At 38.8% G+C, this 12,830-nt stretch overlaps 1 protein-coding gene and 1 long non-coding RNA gene across 2 annotated transcripts in view; both read left to right on the top strand.

Moving 5' to 3' along the window:
- Positions 1–7,078, top strand: part of LOC146463749 (uncharacterized) — a 28,957-nt gene extending 21,879 nt beyond the window's left edge. The window contains exons 27-33 of the mRNA XM_085084039.1: positions 204–367; positions 845–902; positions 1,963–1,999; positions 3,559–4,002; positions 5,338–5,390; positions 5,797–5,873; positions 6,937–7,078. Coding sequence (XP_084940165.1) covers positions 204–367; positions 845–902; positions 1,963–1,999; positions 3,559–4,002; positions 5,338–5,390; positions 5,797–5,873; positions 6,937–6,957 — 854 coding nt within the window. The 3' untranslated portion in view covers positions 6,958–7,078. The remainder of the gene's footprint in view (positions 1–203; positions 368–844; positions 903–1,962; positions 2,000–3,558; positions 4,003–5,337; positions 5,391–5,796; positions 5,874–6,936) is intronic.
- A 2,059-nt stretch (positions 7,079–9,137) lies between these two features.
- Positions 9,138–12,415, top strand: LOC146463748 (uncharacterized). The gene is made up of 3 exons (XR_014856861.1): positions 9,138–9,860; positions 9,965–10,034; positions 10,919–12,415. It is a non-coding gene; the product is annotated as an uncharacterized LOC146463748 (long non-coding RNA).
- The last annotated feature ends 415 nt before the right edge of the window (positions 12,416–12,830 follow it).

Genomic DNA, 12,830 nt, shown 5'->3' with positions numbered 1-12,830 from the left:
AAATGTCGTAGGATTTTAAAATATGTTTCAAAATCCTACGACAATCGTAGGTATAGGCAATGTTGAATGACGAGAGTTGTGTGCGACTCTTTGCATGATGTGAGCAGCGCGCGCTCTAGAAATCGCTTGCGACAGGGGTAAGCAAAAGTTGTACCACCTTATTCGGCCTTAGAGGGTTATGTTTTGTTTGCTTTTCCTTTCAGGTGACACTGTCGTGACAGATCATGTGAGATCAATTGTTCGTGAGTGCTTACAAGAAGCTGACGTGCAGTGGACAACTTCCCAGGAAGCTGATGCTAATAATAATAATTATTACAGTGAAGGATTTCATGAGGATGAGCAGTTTTTGGATGAGCGGGACAATCTGGTGTGACATCAAGTTCAATTTTAGTTATTCCATGCCTGCCAAGAAATAGCAGCCTTAAAATAATATTTTGGGCTTTGTTACAAAATGAAATTAGCCATATTCACCAACATTTATTTTGTTAAATTACGCTCAGCCTGTTAGATATATATGGGATGATTGGGGAACATTCGCCTCCACCAATGTGGCTCGGGTACTTTGGTTTTCCCTTCTCCTCAAAAACGAACATTTCCAAATTCGAATTTTATCTCTCCAATTGGTGCTCTGCACTAAATATTGATTAAATGAAGTGTTTTATGGCTATCTCTCATTTCATATTTAATGGGTGCTCGTGGACTAATTGTCAAAAAAATTTCAAGTAGTGTTGCTAATCAGATCACAGTATTCATGACACGATGCTAGTAGATTTATACAAACCTTGAGTAATGTTTATACACTGTAAAAATATTCTAACATGCATTATTTGTTTTAACGTTTCAGTTGAGTCCTGTTGTTGTCTCCGAGGTGACAGCAAATGTTGATTCAGAATCAGCCAAAGGTACAGTATGCAGTAAGGGTGTACAGTAGTGTCTTGTAATCTTAAACATGTAATCTTAAACATTCCTGATGTCTAACTTCTCACAGTCACAAATACATGTAGTCCCCAAAACGTCTTTGTCAATCGAACACTGTTACTTTACCCAGTATTTTGAACATCCCAATCTGTCTCAAAGACCCTGTTAAGACAAATAGGTTAGGGGGTTAGTTTCTAAAGAAACTGCCGTGTTGCGTTGGTGGGGAGTAGAAGCGAATGATTGGTTTATCAACAGAGTTGATAACGAAAGGTAAATTGGCCACCGTAAAGAGATTCGAGTGCTGACGCTTCGAGCGTTAGCCCTCCGTGAGAGCGAACGAAAGGCTAACGCTTGAAACGTCAACACTCAAATCTCTTTACTATGGCCAATCTACCTGTTATGACAGACAGACAGACAGACAGACAGACCTTGTTGAGAACCATAACCCCAAGAGGGTTTTCCCCTAATTCTACACTCGATCAACATTATGAACAGACAGCGAAGAGGCAAAAGCAGTTTTCCTTGTCTAAGTTGGAACATTTTGAAACATTAACAGATTTGCCTTGTTGTGGTATATTTTTTGCTTGGAATTACGCGATTTTTAGCATGCCTGGCTTTCTTTTACATACCAAACAAGGTTGCAAACCTTTTCCCATCAAGACCCATAAGTTTGAAGATTCAAAGCAACAAACAATTCGAAGGCAAAACGTTACAGTTTTCACCCGTGCTTGAACATGCACTCACACTGACTTTTAGGCCCCAAAAGCCCTTATTTCAACAAAACGAGTCCTTTTCTACGAACATCTTTGTGTCACAGATAAAAAAATAGAAAGTAATAAGGTTGCTGTTGTACTACAGCATTGATGATTAAAAGAAAAAGTTTATTAGTTAACACCATCTCCATTATCTTAAACCTGTGTTATCCCAAACCTTTTCCCAGGTCCCTACAAGATAGCCAAGGAGGGCTTCTCCTATCTTATACAATTTGTACAGAACAGATTTAACTCACATAACAGTGAATCATGTTTTTTTCCCTTTTGATAGATGGTCAACTGGTGGAAGAAGACATTGACAGCAGCGGGTAAGATAATATTTTGTCAATGTTCAATACTGGCATTTGAGCTCCTGTATGTAGTGTCAAACTGCAGGAAACAGAAGACTTTATTGAACTTTAGCGTTAAAAATGCTATAATCCCTGGTTAGCTTAACGACGACGCGCATCTCAGATGATCCGAGAAACACAGCTTTCATATAAGAAAGGTGCCTACTAAAACAGGTATATTTTTTGCACGGTTTATAATTATACGGGAAAAGCAGGTCTTTCCGAGGGCTACACGAATTTAAAAATAAAATTATGGGTTACCACACATTTTTCAGAGATAATCAAGCTTCGATCGATTTGGATAAAAATGCGATACTTTGTTAGGTATTGTAGAGCTTTTTGAGAATTCTTATTGCTTAATCATCTCTGGAAAATGCGTGGTTACCCCCGACTTTCGTTTTGTATTCCCAGCAGCCCTTGCAAAGATCTGCTTTCCCCACGTAAGTATGAACTGCGCAATAATACCTCTGTCTTAGGAGCCACCATGCTTTAAACTATAGTCTTAGTCACATTACATGGGACAGATCTCGCAGCGCTGTACATAGCGGGTGGGCAGAGGGGGCAGCTGCCCCCGCCAGGAAAACTCATTTTTTTCTAACATAGTGTTTGAGTTTGCTCAGCTATTTCTTGTAGCTATATTGGTCCAAAATCACAAGAAAATCGACTAATTGACTGAAAAAATCTCCATTCAATGTGAATTCCAAATAAATATTTTGGAAAATCTTTGGAGGCAAAGGCCAGTACAAGTTTTCTTGTGAAAATAATGATTTTGTAATTTGGGCTGCCTGTGGTTTAGAATTGTGTAAATAAAGAGTGACAAGCCTACGCGACTCCCTCGCGCATGTTTTGGCATTTTTAAATCTAGCTGACACGAGTAGGTATTTTTCAGAGCTAAATTCAAAGTAAATTGGTTTTTAAAGGCCTGCGCTACTCCCAAGTATTTGTAGCGGATTTGGACGATATGCTGTTCACAGTATAGCGTGGGTTTAAGATGGTATATAAATCATCATTGTGTAGCAGAGACCTTGAAGGCAATTTCGAGCTAAACAAGGTGTTTATGCCATAATAAATCATCAAAATTTAAGACAAAAAGCATCAGTGTGTTTTGATTTCTTTAAAGGTCTTAGAGGCACTAATTTTCTGTGTAGGGGTGAAAACAAAAACGTCCAACTAGAAACCCTGGCTGTATACACGAGACCCCTGTGGATGGGTGTGCGGAGTTTGCCCGCCAAGACAAAAAATCCTAGGTACGGCCCTGCCTCGTCAGCCTGGCCTCTCAATGTTGGTTCACAAGATTGGCTAGAAGAATTCGAAGAAACAACATTCATTGGGGTATAGGAGCACGGGAAGGAAACTATTAGCTTGGCTGTAAAGTGTCACAACTTAACTTGGCGAGGACTGTAGCTTTGAACTACTGGGTCATGTAACATGTTAATTATATCATAAGTTTCGGGTGGTGTTAAAAAGTGATTGATTAGCTTTTGCCTGTCCAACCAAACTGTTTTGTTGTTGCTGTTGTTTATTCGTTCTTTATTCAGGAAGGAAATGGAGGAAGATGTCCCTGTGATGGACGCCATGTATGATGATGATTCCGTGGACAACTTAGAACCAAACACATGTCAGTTTTCACCAGAATTACCAGACATGGAAGAAATGGTTTCCCACACTGAAAACGCCAGAATAAATGCTTGGAAGACGCCTGAAGTAATCAAAAAAGCTGCAAACAGTGGAGTTCCTTCCAGGGTGGGGAGTGCAACTACAAGGGTGACTACAAACCTCCCGACCTCCCCTCCCCCACAGAGACCTTCATCACCAACCCAACCAAGTGCAGTTCCATTCAGACAGGCGGATCGATGGTTGGCTGGCGGTCGGGACATTAACAGTGCTTCTGTAAGGCATGTGTCTGTACCATTACCGGGGTGGATGGAAGGTTTGGATTCCCTTAGACGCCCCAAGTCGTCTCCTGCTCTGAGAGGCCCAAGGTAGGATAATTAACTGCTACAATAGAGAGGTTTCCAATTGAGTGTCGTAAAACCAAGACCAAAGTAATTACTCTGGCCAATCGCAACAGATGTAAACAACACAACGAGCCAATCAGAATTCGAAGGAAATACATGTAACTGGCGCCAAGCGCGGGAAAACGCGGAAAACACGATTGGTTTTGGTTTGGATACTCATTGGTCGAGAAAGTGGCGCGAGTTTTTTTTAACCAATCACAGAGCGTAGTAATGCAAAACCAAAGCAAATGCGAAATTACTTTCGACTCTCAACTGAAAACCGCTCTAATTAATCAGACATGAATATCCTAAGTTCAGGGCCCGGTTGTTCGAAAGCTGGTTTACGCAAATCCATGATAAAAAGTTAACCAACATTTTCATTTCTTTCGTTAACAATGTTTTTAAAATTGCGTTTGACCCAAAAAGAACGCACTCCTAATTGCGTTTGGAGTCGAGATTGTGTGGGACAATGAATGAATGGATCTTTGGACGCGTATCTGGCATCCCCCGCAGATTTTGCAGGGGCGGATGACATCATCACCAACTTGACAAGAAAGAGAGAGCCTGGGATCGAGATCATCGAATGCCCTCCCTAATCTTTGATTATTACTAGTTTTTAACGGAGGATTAACTTAATCAGGTTTTAAACAACTGGGCCCAGTTCTTTACATTAACTTTTGTAGGGCAATGGGGACTCTTATCCAATTCAGAGGATGTAGTCTGAGGTTTTTGTATAAAGATATATGGCAACGCAGCGACAACAAGAAGGCAAACACGTTTGATCACTACAAGCTTAAAATCACATATCTAGTGCATACAGAAAATGAATCGGTTTGAAAACTGGTATTTAGGTGGGTTCAAATCACGTTCTGTCGCTATCCCTCAATAATATTTTGACCATTAATATTATTACTAGGAAAGTAATAGGTCACTAAAAGAAGCAGACGTATCGGCCAAAAGAAAAGTAGTTTTGACTATCCCATTACTTGAAAGGAAGCAATAGCTGCAGAATATAGAGCTGCGCCTGTGGACGCTACAGCTCAGGGCCCAGTTGTTCAAAGATCTATCTAGCCGATAAATCGTTATCCAGCGGATCCAACCAATACATTTTATCCACTGGATAAAGCTATCCGCTCTTTGAACAACCAGGGCCAGTTCTCTAATAGGAAATATCAAACAATGGCGTTGGTGCTGTCTATGATGTATGATTGGAATCACTTTAATTACACGTTCACATTGCTCTGAACTCTGATAATCAAAAGTTAGAAATTTACACTTTTGCGTTGTAATTTCATATTTGCATTTATCTGTTTTTGACAGGCAAACATCAAGTCCTGTTTCATCCAGAACTCTGCTAACAAGGCCCACTACAGGTAAACTGATTGGCGGATTAATTCGTGCCTCGGTAATAGGAGGTAATTTATGTACACTAGAAAGTTGAATTCAGAAGTCCAGTATAGTATTTTCTCGATTCAACACCAGGTGTCGATTGGCAGTAGTTTTCTGGAACATCTTTGTGTGTGCACGACTCTACCCCTCCCCCCTCAATGTTGAAACAGTTTTCGGTTTTGCCGTCAATTTTTGGACAATTTTTTTTTGAAAGTTTTTCATGTTTCGTTTTTGTGGGTAGTGCACTGTATAGTGCTCTACCCACTATGTCGTCAGACATGTAAGAGTGAGTGAGTGAGTGTCCGTAAACAAACAGGTCCGCAGCATGTGCACAGCACTACCAACTGTACGCAATGCGCACCTATACGTTGTCTTTATTTTACTTTGTAGGTCGGCCTGTGGGAGGCGCTGCATGGGTTCAAGTAAGAGGCTCACGTCCTCCTTCATATAGAATGCAACCAACAAGAGTAAGTGTACTGTAGCAACTTTCACTGCAAATACACACTGAATGCTGCATTGATAGGGGCTAAAGCCGTCGTTACACGTTGAAACTTTTAGCTGAAACTTGTGTGCAACGGCGAAAGAGACCAGTTTCACAAAGTGGTGTTACACTTTGAAACTCTTGTCTTTTCACCACTGCGAGCGTTGCGAGCCGTTGCAGAAGTTGAAAGCGGTTCTACTTTTCGTGAAACTTGTCTCGCAACGGAAGTTCGAAAAAGTTTCACGAAAACGACTATGTTACACGGTGCAACGCCTGCTGAAACTTGTTCCGCAGCGCCGTTGCACACAAGTTTCAGCTAAAAGTTTCAACGTGTAATGGCGGCTTAAGTCGCCAATTTTATAATAAGACAAAACATAAGCGTAGCATCTCTAAAACATAAACGCCGTTATAGCTGATATTAGGGACGTTAAGAAACCACAGCAGCGACGCCAACGAAAACGTACTTAAAAATAAAAGTTCGCGTTAGTTGCACTACTTCGCCATTATTCCAATTGACTCCCAATGTATGGAGTAACCCCTCCTCCCTGGAATTTTATTTGTTTGCTTTTTCTGCAAGCCCGGGGATACCCTTAAAAACTTGGGGGGGTGGGGTGGCTGAGTGTAGGGAATTTTCAAAGGAGACAAGGGGGTACCCGAAAGGGATAGTAATTGGTTCCATTGCCCAACACTCGAGCACAGGATTTTTTTTTTTTTTTTTTTTTTATAGAAAGCAAAACGAAACCAAAACACTTAGGTGAAACCTTTTGGGGAGCATGAAGATATGCAGTAGGACCTTCAAATTTGGAAACAATACGAGAGAGACTTGAGTTGAGAAATTCAAGCAAAAGGTCAATAGTTTAGTTTAGTTTTCTCAGGTGGAACTTGGTTTGGCAACGGAACCTGCATGGAAACTGTACGTGATAAATGTCAGCGTAAAGGAAAGGAACTCTCTTATCCCTTCATGTTTTCAGTTCCCCACCCACCTCAAAACATCAGCTGGTTACGAACAGCAAGATCGCACCATTAAAATAGTCTTTTTCTCAACACAGGTTGTAATCAGAAGAAGATAAACAACGCAGGGAAAACAAGCGAAAAATAGGCAAAAAGCACCAAGGAAGCTGTTATTGGTTAATGCTAAAAATGACAGAGCGAGATAGTATGAAATTTGCTTATCTTAGAATATGTACTTGCATTAAGGGGGCAATTTACCTAAATTTGAATGAAATTTAAAGAGGTTTTAAGAAGGGATAGAAGAAAGAAAATGATTTTTGGAACACCAACAGACAGTTGATACCCACGCAAGAGCACCCCGGGTTGTTAGTGGACTAACTTGGTATCCGTCTATTGATTATTAAATAAAAATTCTAATTTTAAAACTTCACTAAATCTTCAATATTTCTTATTTCTCTTAATTTAACCAATCCTTCTAAAAAAAACTACTCCTCCCAAATATATCCAAAAATCACCCAAAAATTTACAAAATACCCCACAACACAGATTCACGGGATAATGATAGGGTTTTTGGATTGCTTGAAACGTGAATGAGAAATTGCCGTTAAAGCCATGTCAAGTGGCAGAAAAATGGCGTTTAGGTGAATTGCCCCCTTAATTTATTTTTACATACTGATAGCATACGTGTTAATCACCTTTCACTAAAACAGTTATTCACCTCAATGTCGGTAAATAACGGTAGATATTTACCTCACCAATATTTACCAGTATCCACCTCTAGTCAAACTAGCCAATCCACAGTGCGGAAAAAGATGGCGGCTGTTCATTCTACCACAATACCTTGCGAACCTAACACAGCCAATAGGCACATAGAAAGCCATATTTTTGCGGAATTCGTCCCTGCTCTAACAACATTGTTTATGCTAGGTTTGACGTTTTTATAATTTTTTCTGTGTTTTTATGAGCGTTTTTGGGGGTTTGTGCGCTAAGAATTATGCGTAAATTTGCCAGTCGCCATTTTTTTTTAGTACGGTGGATTTCAGGCCTTCGCAGTCTAAGGCCATGCCTTTCGAACATAACGCTTCTATTTTTCGTGAAACATTTTTTTATCCTTTATAATTACATATTTATGCTAGATGAAAATATTTGAGAAGATAACTGAAGTATTAGACGGCAAGCAGTCCCTTTCTGGATAGTTGAGAGGTCGCGCGAAAATGCTGGAGCGAACGAGCGGAGAGGGGCTTGTGGAGAGGCGGGAAAAAGTCTCTTCTCGTTTATTTCTCCTCGCTCCAGTCTCGCTGTGCCGTGAGCGCACTCTCTCGACTGACCAGAAAGGGACTGCTTGCAGTCTTCTGAAGTATTTATGCAGATAGCTCTTCACTGATCTAGCAATTAAGATAAAAAGATGATCTGTAAATATTCCGAGTGAGTATTTATTGTTTAAGTGTGATTACAATAACTATTTATCAGAGTGCTGGTGTGCCAGTAGTTATAACTTAAAAAAGATAAATTCTCTTACAGTTTTAAACTGTTAAGGAGATATTTTTACTTTATTGAGCAAAGACAGTGAAGACATGAAGTATTTTGAAAATGTTCAGATTTTGTTTCCTGAGTAAATACAAACTATTTTGTGCAAAATAAATCGTATTTATTCATTGGTAATTCGTGATCTTGTGTTTTGTCAATCCTTTCTTTCTCGTGAATCCTCAAACAAATTAATAATTTATAAAGTGAGTATCTAATTCTGAAACTCAATAATAATTCAGAAAGCGTTAGCCAATAAATGACACCCATTAGAGTCACGTGGTTGAATCGTGAAAGCCAATGAAACACCAGATCAAGATATCGAGGATTGCGCTCTGAGAACCAAAATGAATAACTAGCATTTTAGGCTCTCGCTCAATTGCTGTTACTTCAAAATCTGGCCCAAGAACTACTAATTGTTCTGTACACGACATGCCTTTTCTTCTTTTCTTAAAGACTTCCAATCTTAAAACTTTCACAAAATATTGGCAGCCTGTCAGTCTTTCCAGTCAGCGTAAATTGCTGTGGAAAATCCCCTTGATGGAGGAATGGTAAGAGATTTTTGCGCGTATGCGTACAACGCGTACGTGCGGGACTCGCGTGGATCAAGCGCGTGTTGCGTGTTTTTACCCATCAATCTTTGTAACCAGTCCATCCTGCCTGCTGCGCACGGGAATGAAAGTAAGTAAACTAACGCAGCAATTTTTTACGTTTAAATTCTCTCTGTCAGTTATCATTTGGTAGTTTTGCATGTACAGGTATCATGGGTTTTTTGATATCTTTTGTTAAAAATGATGAAATAAGACCTTCAATCAGCTGCCAAATAATTCTAGAACGACGAGAGGACCGAAATCAACTCAATTCTTGAAAGAAACAACTCGTGATCTGTTCTAGCGCATTTTGGAAACAAAAATGCGAGAACTTGAAAAACATTAACCTAATATTTTTCAAGTTTCAATCCATACCGGCCTACTCTGTCTCTGGCCAGAGGCACTAATCGACAGTTTTATTGCACTGGGGTGATAATTTTTAACAAACTTGACAATTATTTCGTTGTTTCTGCTGACAGTCAAACATTTTTGGGTTTTGAAATGACAGCAAATTTTCGTGATACTTCCCCTTTAAGTCACCTAGTTTATCTTTTAGTTCACAAGTTGCTTCACAATAGTGAGTTACTGAGGTAACAGAACTGCACGAGAATCTACTATCTAGCGGAGCTGAAGGCAGCCAAAGTCAAGTCAAGAAAGTCGAGAAAACTCAGATAGGTAGTGACTGTCCACCTGCTTGAAAAAGTAATTTACAGATATGCTGGCAGAGGAACTGATTCTATCGGCAAATCTGAATCAGGTGCCAAAAACCTGCTCACTTGGCCTGGGATTGAGTTTTGTCACGAGTTTGCCACGTGGTGTCATCACGTGTTAAATTTTGTTGACCCAAAAGGCTCTGCAACCCCATAAACCAAACCTGGCCGCAAGCTTTTACATCTCTGAATTTCAAGGTATTTTTGTTGAAAAAATTTGCGTTTTTACTTCGTTATCACTGTTGTTCAAGCTTTAGACGTGTTTAAAATGTGATAAAGAAACCACATTTGCCGTGTTTCAGGTGTTTGCCGAGTTCTAAGATTGTGTTTGAATGCGACCTGACTCAGCTTCAGCGGGAAAACATCGCGAAGGTAGGCCTTCTTGGAAGTTGAAATAACGTTTTATTTACGGGTTAAAAGCTCTACGTAATGACAGAGTTTGATTAATTAACTCCTACATTAAAGTTGTAACCTTGTTTTTAAAATTAGGGTAATTAACTTTGTTAGCGCCAAGTTTGAATATTCGCGGGGACGATACAATGAGAAGTTGGGGGGAGGGGGTGCTGTTCGCAATTTTTGGTGATTGGGAGGGGAGGTTCCATCGGTTCTACAAATCCTGACAAAATTCCAGACCAGAGTATGAATAATTTTCCAATGCCATTTTCAAACATTACTCTCTTACAATCCATGTCCATTAATTTTTAAGGGTTTCAAACCAAAATGACTCAAAAGCAATTATTAGGTGCACCCATTAATTAAAATTAAATTTTAAATATGGTGAAGCAATAAGTCAATTTGTTTTAAATTTTTACTGAAAAGTAAGGACACAGATGTGCTTTGGAAACTGGACAGCTGGTGACTTGTTGTTCAAAGAGCATGATAGAATGGCAACAGTATGGGCATGGCATAGAACAATGTATTAGAGTTGGCATTAATTTTTAATGTTGTTTGAAACAAGGGCGTCTGAAAAATGAAACTGCTGTAACCTGACCATGTGGTATTTCTGCATTAGATTTTGTTGATTGACACATTTGAGGGGTTAAAGGAGTTTGTACAGAATTTCAACCTGTGCAAGTTTTATTCTTCTGTAATACAACAGTACATTAGACTTGGTATTTGGAACATAACCCTGACATTTGCTTCCCTTGGTTTTTTTTCTTCTTCTAAAAAAATGGTCTAGCTATCTATAAAACAATAATTGTGTAAAATTTGAGTTAGTGGACCTGATTTTCAATGTCTGCATATTTGTATTACAGGATCAGAGGCATGATGAGATGATGGAAGATGTGCACTGCTCAAGTGGTGACCAGCTGGACAGTGTAGATAATCTTTTGTTTTGTTCTGTCAATAGTGAACCAAGCATTAAAGGAGAAGTGTTGTGAAATGTGCAAGCACATTGAGATTTTAGTACAAATGTTGTACTGCTATCTCAGCAACTAAAATTGCATAAATTTACATGTATTATGTATTGGACAACTTTTATTTCAACTTTTATTCCAATTATTGGAATTGAGTTTTGGTCAATTGAGTAAAGGACAAACAACAAATTTCAAACAGTGGTTTTGGATTTGATACTCACAACACTTCTCCTTTCAATTTAAGCATGTAGCTATATTTACAAAGAAAGTGCATGATTACAGGTAATTCTCCCAGCTATGTGAACACAATTCCTCTGAAAGTTTTTACTAGGGACTGTTAGTTGTCTACTGACCATTCAACTTGGATGCAAGGTTGTAGGGGGCACAGGAAAAACTTGACGTTGCTTTTGTTTTGTGATATTTCATGGTTAATTTGTGCTGTGAGAATAGGGATTTGTAATCAAACACTTTCTTTGTACATGTAGCTGCATCTACAAGTAAAGTTCTGCTGTCCCATGTCTGCATCCAATCATCAGACAAAAGATCAACTTTGTCTTTGTTAGTTTTTTTAATTTGGCATTCTGAAGACATAGAGGCATTTTTTGAAGTTTTGGTGAGCAGAAGCTAAAAAATGGTACTGCCAACCACTGTGATTTGAATGTCCCAGAACTGCCAAAAATTATGGAGGAAAAGTACAGAAAACTGTTTGAATATTGTTTCTAACTCTTTAATTTTTGGATCGCAAATTTAAAGAGACAACCTAGCATGCAACTGTATGAAACTTGAAAGGTGGCCAAGTTGATGTCCTTCACAACAATCTTAGTTTCCTTAAAGGTCACCAATTGAACTGCAGGCACAAGAAATAAAAATGTTTTCCTCCAACAAATATCAAGCATTTTAAAGGGAAAAGAGGAGGCCAAGTTTCAAGTTCACATGCATTAAAAATTTGTATAATAGGCTCAGATTATCTGAAAGTGGCATTATAATTTTCCGGATCTTAAACTTACACAAACATATGCTTTGTCACTCTGAAAACTGTTTTATTTCCCAGCGACAACGTGGATGCTTTACATGCACAGATAGTAAACTCTCAGAAACAAAAGATGCTGACACAGCACAATGACTGTTTTGCATGGATAGTGAAGGATTAATAGAATGATTGCTTGATTTTCCATCCATTGGAATAATTAAAAATATAGCATCAGTCGTCTGGAAGTCAACCAAAACCAATCAACTACACATGTCACAAAGTTGCATCACACTGTAGGACATTTTATCATGGTAGAAACATGACATCATCATGCTAATCACTATACAAATTGAAATAAACATTTAAACTGTATGGGGGATTTAAGTAAACTTGGGTGTACTCTAGACAAGCAGAACTTTACTTGGCTTATGTGTGTTTATTTTAATAAAGAGCAGATTGATGTTTTGACCCAAAAAGACCAAAATTTATTTTTTGCGTTAAATTGAATATTATAAGTGTCCACCTCTGTCCTCACGTGAAATAACAAATATTGATTGATTCCCAGTACATTTTTTATTATGCCGCCACAAATCATATCACAGGCTAAAACCACAACAAAAGCAAAGAAACTGTTGGCAAGGAAACAAACCTTAGATTTTACTTTGCAAAAAATTTCTTTCTTTTTAGCATTGATTTCTCTGCTACCTGACCTTAAAAATCAAAACACGTTTGCCAAAGGTCTTCCCTAAAAAAGTCAAAAGATGCAATCACACTTGTCAATCCTTATAAACAAAAAGTAAACTGACTCGCTGTTCTTTCGACAATTCTGGGACCAAAATG

The sequence above is a fragment of the Pavona decussata genome, unplaced genomic scaffold (genome assembly GCF_977016875.1).
Source record: "Pavona decussata unplaced genomic scaffold, jaPavDecu1.1 SCAFFOLD_175, whole genome shotgun sequence".
NCBI lineage: Eukaryota > Metazoa > Cnidaria > Anthozoa > Scleractinia > Agariciidae > Pavona > Pavona decussata.
This window is presented reverse-complemented; position numbering and strand designations above follow the sequence as displayed.